The sequence below is a fragment of the Ranitomeya variabilis genome, chromosome 5 (assembly GCF_051348905.1).
Source record: "Ranitomeya variabilis isolate aRanVar5 chromosome 5, aRanVar5.hap1, whole genome shotgun sequence".
Classification (NCBI taxonomy): Eukaryota; Metazoa; Chordata; class Amphibia; order Anura; family Dendrobatidae; genus Ranitomeya; species Ranitomeya variabilis.
The window spans coordinates 654,388,923-654,407,684 of NC_135236.1; the positions used below are offsets into that span (position 1 = coordinate 654,388,923).

At 47.5% G+C, this 18,762-nt stretch overlaps 1 protein-coding gene across 1 annotated transcript in view; it reads right to left on the minus strand.

The window, feature by feature from the left end:
* CLINT1 (clathrin interactor 1) overlaps positions 1-18,453 on the minus strand; it is a 65,389-nt gene extending 46,936 nt beyond the window's left edge. Inside the window, exon 1 of the mRNA XM_077266432.1 lies at positions 18,246-18,453. Within this exon, the coding sequence (XP_077122547.1) occupies positions 18,246-18,286 (41 nt within the window). The 5' untranslated portion in view covers positions 18,287-18,453. The remainder of the gene's footprint in view (positions 1-18,245) is intronic.
* Positions 18,454-18,762: the final 309 nt, after the last annotated feature.

The window sequence follows — 18,762 nt, forward strand, 5'->3', positions numbered from 1 at the left end:
TCACAGCGGGCACACCCCGGGGAGGGGACTGCATGCTTAGAGCGGGCATTCACACCTGACCTAATGCAGACGTGCCCTGGCCTGACCCTCCCAACTTCTGAACTAATCCTGTATTGGTGAAGGTGGTTTCATTTGTAGGAAGAGCTGGACGGCTCATCTGGAAAAACAGGAAATGTGATAGTACACAAATCTCTCTCCCCTACCCAGGGAATCGATGAAACAAAACAACGGCGGTTCATGTTATGCCACACGAGTGTCTGTCACTGCAAACAGCGCCGCACACACCGATAGAGAGCAGCCGATCAATATGGTGGAGGTGCAGTACCACACGTGACCACACACAGTTCTGGCGCTGTTGAGGAATTTAAAGAAAAATCACGTCGCCATTGTCACCGACACAGATAAAGTCACCGGTGGGTGAGCTCAGGCGTGACGTACGCAGCAGGGGCTATTACATAATCCTGCTCAAATCCCATCATTCATCCAGATCAGATCTCACAGCCAGTTCCAGTAAGTCGACAATACCGGTTGGAAAGGGTCCAGCAGAGCAAACATGGTGTCGGATTTAACTCCACACCGCCCACAAGACACTTACCAGCCTGGCAGAAAGTCACCTCCAGGGCTGTATATGAAATCTTGGGATGCAATGACCAGGACTCAGTGGCTCCACCTAGTGGTGAGGGATATAGATATATCTGGGAATGTTGAGCTTTACCCATGCTTTGGGCATAACCACTCTTTACAAAAACTTATGTAACAGGTTAAAGGGGCTGTCTGATGTCCGGCCTGCCGCTCCATGTTGTAATGGGGTTCAACAAAAATCTCAGTTTTACTTATCTTAGTGTTTGACCCCTACCGATCACTAAGTTATCAACTATCCTATGGACAACCGCTTTAATCATGGGACTTCCATCAATAAATGCTAATAGCTGCGTCCATACAAGTGAATGGGTGGGTCGGCTAGCCTGATACAGGAAGATCCAGACCATGTAAGCCTCCGTATACCTAACCTAAACTCTAAATTTTGCATTATCTTATTATCTTTTGAATATTGTCACAGCACGTGGCCTATGGCCCCGGGCCTCACTGGGAGGCATACGCCTCCCCCCTCCCCCTCGCAGGCCTCACTGGGCGGCATACGCCTTCCCCCTCCCAGGCCTCACTGGGCGGCATACGCCTCCCCCTCCCAGGCCTCACTGGGCGGCATACGCCTTCCCCCTCCCAGGCCTCACTGGGCGGCATACGCCTCCCCCTCCCCTCACAGGCCTCACTGGGCGGCATACGCCTCCCCCTCCCCTCACAGGCCTCACTGGGCGGCATACGCCTTCCCCCTCCCAGGCCTCACTGGGTGGCATACGCCTCCCCCTCCCCTCACAGGCCTCACTGGGCGGCATACGCCTCCCCCTCCCCTCACTGGCCTCACTGGGCGGCATACGCCTTCCCCCTCCCAGGCCTCACTGGGTGGCATACGCCTCCCCCACCCCTCACAGGCCTCACTGGGTGGCATACGCCTCCCCCTCCCAGGCCTCACTGGGTGGCATACGCCTCCCCCTCCCCTCAAAGGCCTCACTGGGTGGCATACGCCTTCCCCCTCCCAGGCCTCACTGGGTGGCATACGCCTCCCCCTCCCCTCACAGGCCTCACTGGGCGGCATACGCCTCCCCCTCCCCGGCCTCACTGGGCGGCCTACCACCCCTCCTCCTGGGCCTCAGTGGGTGGCCTACACCCCCTGCCTCCCAGGCCTTACTAGGTGGCTTACGCCCCCCTGGGCGGCCTATGCCTCCCCCCTCCTGCGCCTCACTGGGTGGCCTCCGCCCCCCCCCCCCTCAACCTCACTGAGCGGCCTACATCCCCCCTCAGACTCACAGGGAGGCCTCCGCCCCCACTCAGGAAGGGTTAATTTGTGAAGTTACGGAGTGGAAACCTGGAGGCGCAGCTTTTACTGAGATTTCACCAATTCACAAGATGTAATGTAAAGAGCCGGTCTGTCAGCTTTACACCTCAGCGTCCGGGTGAGGAAGATATCCGTCTCCACATTATGGTTTCACAGAAGGAGATATATATATATATATATATATATATATAAGAAATGCTGCAGCTCACAGTACCAGCAGAGAGAAGGACATTTCTGCAGATTATTTTGTCCTTGCGGATTTGAACCAAATTTTTCCCCCCCCCCCCAAATCTGCAGCCAGCCAATACTTTCAGTGTTCTTCACCCAAATAAATGCGGGAAAGGAATGAATTGTAAAGACGCACATGTTTTACGTAGTATTTTTCCTGCCAACACTCTGGTTTTTGGTGCAGCGTCTGCTACAATTACTCTAATAATATGTGGACATGATGAGTATGTTCACACACAGCGTTTTGGATGCATTTTTTGTTCCTGCATTAAAAATGTAGACAATGGCCAGAAACCCCCAGTGGAAATTGGTGCATTTTCTTGGCTTTTCTTTTTTTAAATTGCCGTAAATGTAGAAGAATTGACATGCTGCATACAAAAAATGTATTACAGGGAAAAAAAAAAAAAAATCAAGAAAAAATGCAAGAAAAAAAATGCATTGTGAGACTGAACCATACTGGTTGACATGGATACACTGCCTGATTATTATATTCTTTTATATGGATAGCGATACCACACATGACCTGTGGGCAGGGGTGGCGCTATCTCTGGAGGAACGCAGCTATAGTTTTAACCCTGGACATCCCCTTTAAGTGTATCTGCACATGTTAAGTAATTGCTGCACACATTTCTGCATCAAAAACGTCTTTCTCAACAGGAAAAAATGCATGAAAAACAAGCAAAAATAAAGAGCGCTTTCACAAGCATTTTTGCAGTGTTTTTACATGCAGTTTTTTTTTCCCCCATAGAAAGTAATGAGCGTAAAAAATTGGTTCTGTGATATTTTCATAGTTATCGGTGGTTGTCTTCCTCTTTGGAGGACCCATCATGTCCATGAATATGAAAGCAGCCTATAGCTTTCAATGAGCACAGTGCAATGCTTCATTTCTCCTGCGGGGGCACTGCAGGGAACTTGAACACTTGCTGCAGGATTCCCGCACCGATCACAGTTGATTACTGGGGGATCTCAATAGTAATAAAAGAAGAAAACAACAACATATTTTTGGGGACTACTGCTAATAAAAGGGATTATAAAAAGCAGACGACTCCTTAAAGGGATTCTCGGTTTGCCTTAGTAATTTTATCTGTGACTTCACCATCATTGGCACTGTAAGTGTATATCTACCCGGCATCATCACACCTTCTCCATGTACGCTCCTTAGCCTTGGCAACTTTATGATCCCTGGCAATGGATGATAGAAGCCGGGATGTTAGCACTGGGACCATACGGTACACGTCAGGTCAATGTGACCCCCATCTGTCTCCCGGAATAACGTGTGGCGGGGAAGATCTAATTCTTACCATTTTTTTGGTGCGAATAGTTAACAGTTTTCGGGGAGGTGTGAGCAGTTTCCGCTGAAATATTATCACTAGCAGCAACCGCTGGTAAGTAAAGGGCAGTGCCGCTTATACCAGCGGAGTAAGCCTTTAATCAGACTATGTGATCAGCCTCCTAAGTCCGCCACCAGAATGGTTCCTGGCATGCCACCTCTGCGAGAAGACAGACCGCGGTGGCTCACGTGATGGCGACAGGTCTCATCAGTGGCTGCTAATCCCAGTGCAGGCGAGGAATGCAAAAAATATATATGTCCTGCAAGTATGTTTACTACCAAGACTCAGGCCAGGAAGCAGAAATCGCCTGGAATGCAGCTGGTTAAAGAGAACGGTGAGAACTCAGCATCTCAAACAGAGGCTGGACAGACATCTATCTGAAGACTTCCATGGAAGGAGAATTCACCATCTCAGAGGCTGGACAGACATCTGTCTGAAGACGTCCATTGATGGAGAACTCAGCATCTCAAACAGAGGCTGGACAGACATCTATCTGAAGACTTCCATGGAAGGAGAATTCACCATCTCAGAGGCTGGACAGACATCTGTCTGAAGACGTCCATTGATGGGGAACTCAGCATCTCAAACAGAGGCTGGGAAGACATCTATCTGAAGACTTCCATGGAAGGAGAACCCACCATCTCAAACAGAGGCTGGACAGACATCTGTCCGAGATGGTTTAGTGACTCCCGCAATGAGCAGGGGGTTGGACACGATGACCCTGGAGGTCCCTTTCAAGTACTGCACCTTTCTATGATTCTATGATTGTCTGTCATTTCAGTGAAACAATCAGCATTTGCCTATGCAGTTTGGGCCGTCAATGAAGATCTACTGAATAAAAGACTGACCGCCACTTCCAAACTGAAAACTGGTGTGTACAGGTGCAAACTAAGAGAAGCCATCTCTATACATAACTAACAAGAGTTGCATTCTGTAGCACTATAGAATGTAAATGTAAAACATGAATTGCATTACTGCTTTAAATAATAATAAAAAATTAAACTTCACACATAATTTGGCAAATTCATGGATGCCCCGCAGCCAACGACAAGGTGATCTCCTTTTGCTGAGGACCAACGTGAATTAACATTAGATAGGTTCCCAGCAAAGAGATCACCTTGTGGTTGGCTGCGGGGCAACCATGAATTCACCAAATTATGTGCCAAGTTTCTTCATTTTTTATTATTATTATCCAGAGCAGTAATGCAATTCAGATGTCATATTTCAACGTTACATGCTATAGTACAGAGGGCAACTTTGTTAGTTATGTAATGAAGATCTAGTGTGTATGGGTGCCTGAAAAATCACTCCAAAGTGGTGGCCACGAGGTGTCTCCCTTCTCGCATGCCATCCACCCACCACCTGTTAAGTGAAATCCACCTCTGGCTGAAAAAAAAGATGTCAGGAAGTCAAAGTGCGTACAGACAGAACAGACAAGTGAACTTTCAGTTGGGATAGGCATGCCATTGGACAATGCTGAAAATGAGACAAAGGAAGTTCCAGTACCTATAATGCTGTCAGAATGCTAATTAAGTAAAAAAACACCCACATTAAAGAATGGATGGCAAGTAACATTGACATAATAGACTGGTATGTGCATCAAAAGCACAGGCACCGCTGCCAACAGTCATGGAATAAAAGGAGATCAAGAGCTTGGCAGAACCTGGCGCCCAGGAGACCTACAGCCTGCAGGACTGAGCTATGTTACTGCATCTCCTTGGCAGCGGAAAAGACTTGCAGAAATAGTGATGCCCACCATCGTCTGGAAACTAGTGAAGAATAGCAGATACCAAACAGGAGGGCATGAGAGCAATCGCACCTGCGTGTCCACATGTCAGGAGCCCTCCACAAAGCATAACAGTGGGATTTGCTAGAACCACAAACCGGGTAAACAGAGCGCACAAGGCAGCGTTACCTCGTATGACCTAAAGATCAGGCAACTGCCTATTTAGAAAGGAATTTTTTTTTTTTTTTTTTTTTTTTTTTTTTTATAGGGGGTTTGCAATGTTCATAATTAAGACAAAACAAACCATAAAAAGTAGCTAATCTACTTCACAATGGCAAGCAATGAATTCTAGGAAAGGAAGTTCTAGCACCTACAGTCCTGGCAGAATGCAGAAGAGGAATCTCACACATAAATAGATTGGATGACAAGTTATAGAGAATCTGAAGTTTCTGGACAAAAAACGTAACCTGGCTCAGTTACCAGATATTACAGTACAAACGGCAGACGTTATTAAAGGGAGTCTGCCGGCATAGGTGCTTCATGCGGGGGCAAACATTTCACTACACCTTCCCATACTTATTTTCTCTTTATCCCCCTCCTGTTTGATTGACAGCTCTAGCTTTAAAGAGACAGAAAATGGTGGGAGGCTATCCAGAAGGTGGGAGGCTATCCAGTCTAAAAGATTAGACCCCCTTTAAACGTGACATTAGGACTGAATATAATCCACACGCGACAGTTTCGAAAAGTAAAATTTTCTTGTAATTCAACGTCACTTCAGTATGTGACCGGTCGATTATGTAGGACGGGTGACAATGGTCTCATTGGTAATCATTTGCCGCACAAAGGGATTAAGCGTTCAATATTGTGATGCATGGCGCGCTTCAAAGTGTCCAAATAAGAGGAGTCCACAGATCTATTGAGGTATTGAGTGAAAACAAGTTGTCCCGAGGATAGATTAGTAGATAAGTCGCTAATCGGTGGGACCCACACGAGAAACTTTTACCCCTGTTACAAAATGAACCGGCAAGTCGGACACCCACTACATTCATTTTCTAAGGTGCTGCCAGAAAAGGAGTGCAGCGCTTGGCAGCCTTATACGGAATGAATGGAGCCGCTACATTCATTTTCTAAGGTGCTGCCAGAAAAAGGAGCGCAGCGCTCGGCAGCCTTATACGGAATGAATGGAGCCGCTACATTCATTTTCTAAGGTGCTGCCAGAAAAAGGAGTGCAGTGCTCGGCAGCCTTATACGGAATGAATGGAGCGCTACATTTTCTAAGGTGCTGCCAGAAAAGGAGCACAGCGCTTGGCATCCTTATACGGAATGGAGCCGCTACATTCATTTTCTAAGGTGTTGCCAGAAAAAGGAGTGCAGCGCTCGGCAGCCTTAGGTGGAATGAATGGAGCAAGCGCACTGTCACTCCGTTCTCAATGGGATATTAGTGCCGTATTTTGGTGAGGGTCTGAGCTAGTTGTCACGTCATTCACTTCTGAAGAGTCAAGAGTCAGCCATTTTAACAGGGCTGACTCTTTGTTCTCACGGAGGTGCGTCTGGCAGCAACTTATTCCCATCTCCCCACGGAGGACATTCGGGCAGAGATGGACAGCTATAAGCCAAAGAGGTGCCATCTTTCTGAGATACGACGATACCCATCCTACAGTTCCTCTAATCCAAATGGGTGTGTATTACGGCCAGGACCTGCCGCTAACAATCCCGGGTGGAGTGGTGCTCTGCAAGTGATTGTTAACTGGTTAAATGCTGCTGTCAGTCACTTGTGCGCTTGTATCATTAACCCCGCCCATCGGTGCGCCCATGACGTGATCATGGGTTGCCAATGGGCTGTCATGACAGCTAGGGACAGCAGATGACCCCCGTGCCTGTCGTTACAGACCTCCTTTGAAACCCTGCCTGTGGCCGGACTGTGATTTCTGCTATATACAGCCATGCTGTGACACTGCTGTATATAGCCCAAGCGATCGGACAATCGCACCTTCAAGGGGGTTAACAAGAACAGTGAGAAGTTAAAAAAAAAAAAAAAAAAGTTTAAATCAACCCCACCTTTCCCCCCCATTGAAACGCCAAAATACGTTATTTTGGTCGCCGCAATTTCACAAAAAAAATGCCGTAACAATAGATCAAAAGGTCACATCTATCCCAAAATGGTAATAATAAAAAGGTCGTCTGCCAAAAAAAAAAAAAAAAAAAAAAAGCTATCAGACGCGAAAAATAAAAAGGTTATAGATCTCGGAAAATGGCGACAACCCCCCGATTTTTTATTTTTATTTTGCAAACTTCTGATATTTTTTCCCCACCACTAAACTAATAAAAAAAACTGGACATGTTTGGTATCGCCGTAATCGTATTGATGAGAATCATATTGCGAGCCCGCAAAAAACGAGTCCTCAAATGTCAATGTGGATAGAAAAATAAGGAGTTATGGCTCTGGGAAGAAGGGGAGGAAAAAAAAAAATGGAGATGCAAAAACAGAAATTGGCTGCGTCGTAACAATGACAGGTTCCCTTTAAATGAAGGAAAGGCGTAATAAACTGCTCAACTACTCAAGAGCGCAAAACATAATAAAGAGTGAGTGAAATATATAGCAATCCCAGCTGTAAAACATGACAGACGGTCGGAACCGCGTCGAAACGGCTTCTCGGAGAGGAAATGGTGGCTGTAAATTCTGAAAGCTTGATCAGGAATCATTACAAGATATGAAAACCTTACAAAAATAAGAAAAGAAGAAAACAAAGCGGTTATAAAGCAATGTGTCCGCATGTGACAATGGCGCGGAGGTCAAAAGGCAACAGATTACAAATGCGCAAAAATCTGCAACCTGCGTATTATACAGATGCTATGGGCGGAGGCTGGGAAAAGCTAACCCCCGAGAAGTGCTGGGATTCAAGGGGTTGTCCATGTCCGGACAGCTCTTCTGGAGTAGGGATTTATACGTCAGGCAATGAGCCCTGGGAAAAAAGCCATGCAAATGAGCTCTCCTCCAAAAAGCAGCACCATCCATTTAATACTCTGGCTGTCGGACACCTGCGAGATATACAGGCGCGAGGACTCGAACATATTTAGCACACCAGCATGCTCAGATAACACCTTATCCCAGCACGTTTGCTCATCACCAGATCGTGGAAGGTGTCCTGTGATACCTGGCACCAAGCACCATCCTGCAAGTTGAGGTGCGGCCTCCACTGAATGGACCGGTTTTTCAAGAACATTCCACAGATGCTCAATCAGACTAATATCTGGGGAATTTGGAGACGAGTCATCACTTGGTCATGTTTCTCCAACCGTTCCTGAACATTGGCAGGGGCATTACCCTGCTTAAAGAGGCCACTCGTTAGGGATTACCGCCGCCATAAAGGTACTAGGTTTAGGATAGGAGGTGCTCGTCACTTCTGAAGAACAAAATTGTCAGGAGAATAAAAACGGTATGCATGTTTGGCAGCTGCAGGGAGAAAATACAGTTATATGTTCCCTGCAGCTGCTCGCTTCCAACAGTGCCGGAACTGGGAAAGTAATCAGTAGTGAGCGCTCCGTGATAACACCACCTGCCAGCAAGAGCCAAAGCAGCACTTGTGTGGAGTAATCAACACCCCCCGACTGGACTAGTCCTGGCTAATATGCATTGATTTTTAACACCCAGAAATGTCAGTAAGGCACATACAGGACCTTCTTGTAATACAGGTGTAGACTTATGCTTATGGTCAGGGCGCTGGAGTCGGGGTCCATCCTGGTGGAGTCGGGGTCCATCCTGGTGGAGTCGGGGTCCATCCTGGTGGAGTCGGGGTCCATCCTGGTGGAGTCGGGGTCCATCCTGGTGGAGTCGGGGTCCATCCTGGTGGAGTCGGGGTCCATCCTGGTGGAGTCGGGGTCCATCCTGGTGGAGTCGGGGTCCATCCTGGTGGAGTCGGGGTCCATCCTGGTGGAGTCGGGGTCCATCCTGGTGGAGTCGGGGTCCATCCTGGTGGAGTCGGGGTCCATCCTGGTGGAGTCGGGGTCCATCCTGGTGGAGTCGGGGTCCATCCTGGTGGAGTCGGAGTCCATCCTGGTGGAGTCGGAGTCATGGAAATTGAGGAGTCGGAGGTTTGCCTTACCGACTCCACAGCCCTGGTTATGGTGGCGGTTTAGGAGGGGCCGACAGATTCCCCTTAAGACCTAATGATGAAATCAATTAATCCTCCTGAATTGCGCCATCCAGTGCCCCACGTATCCCCTTTCATGCCCATGCAGTGCACTCCTGTCTGTGCCCGCCACTTGTATAAGCATTTATCCACGGTCGCAGCCAAGATTCGGAATTTGCCTGCAGCCAAATGTGGCCAACACAAGGCATAAATCAGAAAAAGCTGTAATTACTTGGATTACCCAGGCAGCGAGATGGCGATTTACTTCCGTGGATTTTCTCTTAGCTCTATATGACCTGCTGAAGGCGCACTCTATACATATGGCACAAACAGCAGCCCCCCAATAAATACTATTATGAAGGTGACTTTAATGGCCTCTGTAAGACGTACATCTCCTTCTGTCACCCATTAGGCACGATCGTACAAAAATGTATACCGCACTGTTCTACTGCCTAGCTTTTATGATGGCATAGTTATATATACACTCCGATGGGTTAATCAGACCCTATGCGCATGCTCTGCAAACACTGCCTCAAAGGACTAGCTCTAAATTGAGTAGCAAAGCACTCGTAAAAACACACAAATTGGCAATTCACCACTTTATTAAAATTCCGCTCCCAAGAAGGGATGGATTTGTAATTCTATACTTTATGACTTGTTACTTGGGTTACTGGCCACCTCTACAGTCCAGCAGAGGTGGCCGGTCTCCTTGCAAGCGCTTCTCGGAATCCTTCTTCAGTCCGCCACACGCTCCTCCAATAAGAGGCAAAGCTGTATCTGCTTGTAGCATGAGACAGTGCAAAGCTCGGGTCAACGGTTCTAGCCACGCTGCTGGTCTGATCTGTCAATCATCAAGAGCGCACTGTCACTCCCGTAAGCAGGAAGCCAGGAGGAGCGGTGCACTCCTGAAAATCGAAGATGTGACCAGCCCTTTTAAGCCAAAGCAGAGAATCCCAGCAGTAGGAAGGCTTGTAGATGTAAGGTTAGACAACAGGTATTTGCCAACAAGCAAAGTCATAGTCATGTGAATAGTAGAAATCAGTATTCTGATAACTGGGCCTGATTTTCTGCCACCGTCCCTTTAAACGTATAATCCAATGTCCTTATGATGAGAAGCATAGATGGCGACATCCCACTTGGAGGCAAATAATAACCCATGATGCATTTTCTGCACTGTCAAATGTAAGTATTAGTCATGAGATTATGAGCGCAGCGGCCTGCGGAGAGGCTCGCACGGCGGGGCTGATAATCGCACAGGCACTTCAGCGCGGCACAATGACAAAGTGTCATGAGATACTGTGTAATCAGATACAGCCACCGCTGCGCTCGGGAAACAGAGAAAGGGGACAGTCAGTGATTCATGAATTCTCCATGATGCCGTTTGCAACCATAGCACACCAGTCAGCGGCCGACATTTTACTGGGATATGACATAACACCATCTTTACACTGAACCTGTCATTTCCCGTAATTTCACAATAAGGTGTTGTGTGTATAAGGCCAGCATTGTTCTCCTCTCTGAAGACTCTCTAATTTCCAATTGTGGGTGATAACTAGCCGCCATGATGTCTCCTAGCACACACAGACGTGAGGGATCCCTGGCTCCCTTGTCTTTATGAATAGAAGCAGTCTGGAGGACAGTATGTAGAAGTACTGAGCGGTGTACCTGTGAATCCAGCACTTGGGAGGGTAAAAAAAAAAAAAAACACTTACTAGAAAGCTGAAGCAGGGGGTCACAATCATGGTGAGGAAGAGTCAGTATTGAGCATAAGCCATGCCTCCTCATTTAAAGGGCTATTCTGGTTGGTCAGATTGGTGCTGATGCAAGGCGCAAAACTGACCAGAAAAGGACATGCTCGGAATCTCGCGAGTTCCTTTTTAAAACGGATGGGCAGCATAGAGACGTGAATGATGGAAGTGTAAATATAGCTCAAAACAGTCAGCCTGGTAAGATCTGTTAAAAAATAAAAAGAAGATTTTGACCAAAACCTTGATGTACAGGAAGGAGATTTCTGCTGCTGTGACAACAACCAGCAGTGATCAGATATTTTCGACTTTTCTGCTGACGAGGCCGTATGACCCTCCATGTCCCCGAGCTGTAGCTCTGAACCGGTTACTGCTTATTTCCTTTACTTCTGAAAGCAGCAGATGCCCGGCCAAGTTTCAGCACGTTCTCAGAAGTGATGCAACAGGTAGAAAGCGTCATCGAGAGACAGAAGTTACACAACCCACTATGGCGGCTTCACCATCAGCAGATTGTGTTCTTTCGGACCAATGCACCCGTCAGGAGTAAACACCCCTACACCCCTGTACTTTGTGTCTTGCATCCGCCATTTTCCATCAGTTTTCCCTTCTGTAGGTTCACACTCTTATTTTTGAGTTGGTGTGTAGCAGCTATTTACAATGTCTCCTATACACGGCACACACAGAAAAAGGGGATACTTGCTCTCTTATTTCTATGTAACGGATGTTCAGAGTCAGAAGTACTGAGCAGTGTAGCTGTGAATCCAGTGTTGGGAAGGAGATAAAACACATAGCTGAGCTGCCTCTTTATAGTATCTTTTGCTTCCCTCTCCAAATACTTCAACAAGTTTTTGGTTTTTTTGCAGTGGATGGAGAGTTCAGGCGGCAAGGGAAAAAATGTCTCATAAGTGGAGAAAGAAGCGGATCTCTCTGGTATGATATATTATAAAGTTTCTTCGATTCGTTTGTGCAAAGTATGGCGAAACGGCAATGACCATTTCCAGGAGGAATAACGAAAAGAACGGCACAAAATAGAATTCTATGAAAAGGAACACAAGGTTGTTTGCTGGCAGGGGTCAAATGATGCCAACTACTGTACATCATTATAAGCAGCAAATCTATCATTCCACACAATATGAATCACCCGTTTACAATCTGGGTAATTAAAGGGATATTCTCACGTTAATAACCTGATTTAGTTTAACAGCATTAAAATACGGTAAGCGATTTTGCAATTGAATTGCTCTCATTCTCTTCATTCTACCGCAATGAGAGCTTTTTTCTTACATAATGTACAGCTGGTTTCCATGGAGCTGTTCTCTGAGCAGTAGTTAAGTTCTAGGAGAGGAGTTAAAGGGAAAAAGTCACCAGATTTGCCCGATATGAGATATGGTCACCACTTTTCAGCCCTCATATACAGCATACTAATATGCTGTATGACCCCAATACGGCCTACAACAGAAGAAAAACACCTTTTATTACACTCACCTGCGGGGCGGTCGGGTCTGTTGGGTGTCTCTGGACCTGGACCAGCACCTCACTTCTTCTTTTGATGCCGTCCTCCTTCTGTGCTTCGTGTGGATGATGCGTAACTATAATAAAAGGTGTTTTTCTTGTCTTGCAGGCAGGCATATTAGTCTGCTGTATATGAGGGCTGAAAAGTTATGGCAGTATCTCATATGGGGCAAACCTGGTGACAGGTTCCCTTTAACTACTAACATCCCAGTAAGCCCTGTCCAGCCAATTGATTTCTATACAGGAGTTATCGATTCCCACTCAGCTCCTGATGAGCTGCTCTTATCAATCCTTTAAAAATCAATCGCCCCCCCACCACTCCATGTACTTGTCTAAGTGTCACGTTATTCCTACATGTAAATATAGTGATAGCAGTGAACAGTGTACTACTAATACTAGAGTTCTGCTACTCACCAGAACTGTCACTCAACGAGGAGGCCCCGCCCTTACGTAAACCCGGAAGTGCAAAATACTGGAAAGCTCTGAGCTGCTCAAGAGACAATTTGAGAAGCACCGATTGCATATGACCTAGTTTGACTTCCATTAGAACAGATGGGCTTAGACTTGCACATCTGCTAAGACATGAGAGCACCCCAACAGAGGTTATTGATTGAAGCCTCAACAAAACATTTGAAGATGGAACTTCCCCTCTAAGAGCCAAGATTAAGAGGAATGAGGATTCTGAGTAGATAGCATTGTAAGTTGCAAGACACACGGAGTCAACCGGACTCATTTCCAACCACCTACAAGTCATATTAACATATTTCCTAATAGGAACTTCCATCATCAAAATTGATCCCTTAAAGGGATTGTCCATCCAGGACTGTCTTTCTAAATGAAGCCACTTATCAGCCGATACCGTGATTGCCATCGAAAGACAATGTGCAGATCACATCATCTGTACCCGGACTGAGAATAGGAGCCAAGTCGCAGTTCTCGGCACCGACCACTAAACAGTGTGTGGCGCTGTGCTGTTCCGTTCAGTCCACTGTTTACATACAGTAGATTGTTGGTGGTGCCGGAAGTTAGACCCCCTCAACGGATCTGATATTGATTGATATTTAATCAATACACATCACGCCTAAATTAGCCATAATCTCAGGTGTCGCAATATCACGACAGGGGAATCTAAAGGCTTTCGGGATATCGACCGCTCAAGGATTATCCACCGTTCGCCATATGGGAGCCTGTAAGACGCAAAATCAATTATTCCTGGCTGTCTAAGATCAGGGACTGGGACTCCCTCTGCCTTGGGAATAGTGAAGGGGCCCTAACCATAATGAGGACCATTTCTGGTACGAAGCGGGAGGGCTGCACAGGAATCACTTACAATAACCATCTCGAAGCTAGTGGCGCTTTCATTTTTTAATAGATTCCTATGACAGTTCTGCCCGTCAGGTAGGTAGAAGTGTAAAATATGATCTTAGAGTACGGAGAATATGCTCCTGGTCCCCGATCACCTCTGCGTGAAAGTGAATCTTTCCAAAAAGTAACCCTGTATTAATATAATGGATTATTGGTGGTGCTAATAGAAGGTGGAGCGGTGAGGCACGTGCCGTAGGTTGTGGGTTACCGGCAGCTTGTACTCGCAATGGTTAAAGGACAACCTAAGCCACGTCTCGTAACTATTCCTGTTCCCATCTCAACCCTTTAAACCAAGGAGGAGTAGTCGCTTTCAAAAGGAGAGTAATAATAACCTCTGGGACAGACGCATATTCCGGATCACTCCCAAGCGTCAGTCAGCGCGGCCATCATCGCCCGTCAGTGCGGAGGTGCCCTTGGTGCAGAGATCACTAACACAGAAGAATGTCGGAGCCGGTGGAGCTGGCGGTACTCGCATTCACATATGGTCATGGAGGTGGAGTTGGTGCAAATCGATTTGCAGGGCTTGGTCATCTGTGGCCATTGGACGGGACTACCTGCCGGCATCTGTGGCTCCTCACAAGAGCCGCGGAATCCTGACGGTAGGTAGCGGTTGTCAGGGCCTCCGTCCAACAGCCACCGAATACTCACATGGCCGATAATCCGGGTTCTGCAAATCGATTACCACTGACTATTAAAAGAGGTTTAACACTGATGACCTATCCTTAGGTCTGATCGGTGAGGATGCCCCTGCCGGTCAGCAGCTGTGGGCGACGACCAGAACTCCACAGCTACGGAACAGTGGCCGCGGCCGGGTACTGCACATCTGCCTCTATCAATCTGAATAGGGGGCAGATGTGCAGTACCCAACCGCGGCCACTATAGAGCTGACGGCGCTGCACTGTGGAGTATGCCAACACTGGAAACAGCTGATCGGAAGCAGCGCCGATCGCACATTGATGACCCATAAAGTGTTTTTGCAGCAAAATCAGCTGCAGAAGCTGAAAAGCCGCATGTCTGAGCAGATCAGCCTCTATTTACCAGCAGATTTCCCTTCGGAATCACTATTTTATGAGACTTTCAGGGCAGAACAGCCCAAATCTCCCATTGCTGCGATCATTCTAAGTTCCACATTGAGAAGTCCACAGCGACTTGTTCCCAATTTGTAATCTCCCATTGATTGTAAATTCGAGGTCCCATCCATACAAACAGGTTCTGCTATAAAAGCCCACCCATGGCAGCGTACAACGAGACAGAACCACCGGATCTGGCCACATAATAGGGGGAGAGCGCTTAGACTCAACTAAAAACTCTAGATTGGGGGTCCGGCGTGAATACTTTTGGTGCATGGAACATAAGGGTAACTTTACTTTTTTTTTTTAATGTTTTCTTCTATTGTAGCCTCTGTTTCTTCCTGGTGCCCCCCACAAAACAGGAGACAAACATTCAGAGCAATATATGAGACTCATCTCCGCGTCATTCATTCATTCCTTATGGCAGAGGAGTTGGAAATAGCCAATTATAAAGGTGATAAATTAGAACCACTCCCTTAAAGGGGGTCTTCCCAAAAAAAGTCATCCAAGAGCAGAGAATGTTATAAAATAGGGAAATAAACCCTCACCCACACGTTAAATGACCAGGGGGTCCGTGATAATGTGCAGGGGTCTTGGTAAACGCCAGTACAGGAGCAGCAGGACCAACTTATTTTAAACCATTGGTAGTTTTTGTGAAATATTTTCATTCTGCTGGACATCCCCTTTAAATCCACCCCTACATTGCTTCATAGTCAGCATTTATCAGCCTCAGAGCTGCGTGCATAGTTCTGCTCCATACCAGAATGATAGCGGAGCAGACAGAGGGGAAATCTCTGCACGCCGCCATAGTCCTATCAGAAGCCCCTAGGTCACCTTTTTTTAAAATTTTTTTCATAAATGCACAATAGTTCTGTAACTTTTTTGTGTTTGGTTTTTTTTAGCCCCGGCCTGCTGCGTGGTTGCACAATCCGCCGCCGCCGGCACATGACGCGACACTTCTCACCTCCTGATTAAGCTCCTGTTAGTTTTACCTATTTAATAATTTTATTCTACTGCTTTAGTAAAATGAAGAGATCAAATTCCAGGGCGATTAGGAGTCAGATGACGAATTCCAGAAGCTTAAAGGGACAAGGGTGGAGACACATTAGCAGCCTTGGGACAGCAGAAAACCTGCATTTTCACACCGAAAGAATGGAAGGGAATCTGTCAGTTGGATCTACCATAGGAAGCTGAATAAAATGATACCTTAATATCTGCGATCCGATGTGTTATTCCAGAGAAATCCATGTTTTTCTTAATATGTAAATGAGCTGTTAAGATCTATGGGCCGGCCATAGATCTCCCCGAGTATCTGCATTTATTTTAAATGAAAGGGGGCACTATAATTGTGAGACATGTAATAACTGGCAGTCCGCTCCCCTGATCTACATGTCTCACACTGGTTACTTACAATAAGCAGATTCTCGGGGAGATCTATGTCCGGCCCATAGATCTTAACAGCTCATTTACATATTAAGAAAAACGTGACTTTCTCTGGATTAAGCCATCAGATCATGGATATCAAGGTATTTTATCCACTTTCCTATGACCTACATGCCCATTTAGATGTATTAGGAGGATTAATCCTACTGACAGATTCCCTTTAAAAGGGGTCATAAACTTTTTTTTTTAATCAATTGTTCAGTATGGGTTAAAAAATGGAAAAGGAGGGATATTCTCCTCACTGATGCCACCATTCCCTTTACCCCACCAGTCTCCTCTTCTCAGTGGCGTAACATGAAGCTCCTCATATGGCTGGAGGGACCTTTTGTGCCCCCCTGGGGTCCGGATGTGAGTATATTTACTATTGCTACACCCCTGATCCTTCCTATTCCCCTCTTCTTGCCATACAGGAAATAATAGGACATGCCCACCATCCAATCACTGGCTTTTGTGGCGACATGCCTCCGCCAGTGATTGGACAGGTGGCATTTCCTGTATGTAGAGACCGGCGAGGGAACCTGGGAATTGTTTCAACTTTAACCAATTCTACTGGCAAAAATGCTTTGACAACCGGAAAATCCCTTTAACATCTGCTGTGCGGTATTTCCCCAGTATTGGGAAACGTGGTATTACATAGGGACCTTGTAATTAAAGGGACGGCTGGAGTCCACCAAACCGGTGTCTTCTGCCCAGAGGAGCCATTAAAGGGACGGCTGAATCCACCAAACCGGTGTCTTCTGCCCAGAGGGGCCATTAAAGGGACGGCTGAATCCACCAAACCGGTGTCTTCTGCCCAGAGGGGCCATTAAAGGGACGGCTGAATCCACCAAACAGGTGTCTTCTGCCCAGAGGGGCCATTAAAGGGACGTCTGAATCCACCAAACCGGTGTCTTCTGCCCAGAGGAGCCATTAAAGGGACGTCTGAATCCACCAAACCGGTGTCTTCTGCCCAGAGGAGCCATTAAAGGGACGGCTGAATCCACCAAACCGGTGTCTTCTGCCCAGAGGGGCCATTAAAGGGACGGCTGAATCCACCAAACAGGTGTCTTCTGCCCAGAGGGGCCATTAAAGGGACGTCTGAATCCACCAAACCGGTGTCTTCTGCCCAGAGGAGCCATTAAAGGGACGTCTGAATCCACCAAACCGGTGTCTTCTGCCCAGAGGGGCCATTAAAGGGACGTCTGAATCCACCAAACCGGTGTCTTCTGCCCACTGGAGCCATTAAAGGGACAGCTGGAGTCCACCAAACCGGTGTCTTCTGCCCAGAGGGGACATCTGTTCTGGCTCTGAGATGACGGGTAGGGGGGATCCCTGACAAACTGTGGTCAGGTCGGAGGATAGTGATGATCTACCCTCATATTGGTGACACCGCCACGGACCCTACACAGTGATCGGACCATCCGCGAGGTAGGAACCGATGCCGGGTGTTGGACCTCCGCGATCTGACCCCATCTTAAAGGTGATTTTTGGACCGGACAACCCCTTTTTGGGTGCATCCACATGGAAAAAAATGATCACACAGCAAAACGTGCAAATACCCTTCAGCCGGGCATCAGATCGCAACACACTACGGTGTAAATACCGAAGGGGCGCGAAATGTACGGGGACAACAATGGCGGTGGCACCAGGTCACCACCAATCATCACTGGATTACAGGTCACATGACCATAAGCAGAGCATTATTGTATCAGGACCACATACAGTATAAGTGCTGACATCAGAGCAGGTCGGGGCCGGGGGAGGACATGACAGGCCCAGCCCGGAGCCGGTGCTCTGTGCCCAGCACATCGTGGCAACTTACGCTTTATCCACCAACTCCCGGACTTTCCACATGTTGAGCATCTTCGCTCCCGATCTCTTCCTCCGCTCCGGACGACTCGCTCTCCCCCTCTTTCTCTCTCACTCACCGGAGACCCGCCGATGTCACTTCGCGCAACCGCTCCAGAGTCCCCTACAAACGCAACGACAACTCGCGCCTGCGCACTAGCAAGCTCCAGCCAGCTGCCAACCAGTCTGCGCAAGCGCCGCTGCACTATGTGTCGCTCGCCAACCAAAGGACGCATGCGCTTCGGTAGGAGGAAGTTCGAAACTCCAAAGGTCTTGCGCTTGCGTAGTTAGATTGTCTAGACTACGCATGCGCGCGAGGGTTCCGTACAACCTGTGCTTTCCGACTCTCCACGCAGGCAAACGAGCTCCACCTTGGAAGTGACGTAATAGGCAGGTAACTAGTGAAGGCGCGTCATGGTAACAGAGTAATGACCAGTGCGTCACTCATTTGTGGGCGTGGCCATCGCTAAAAAGCGCAACGTCAGCATATG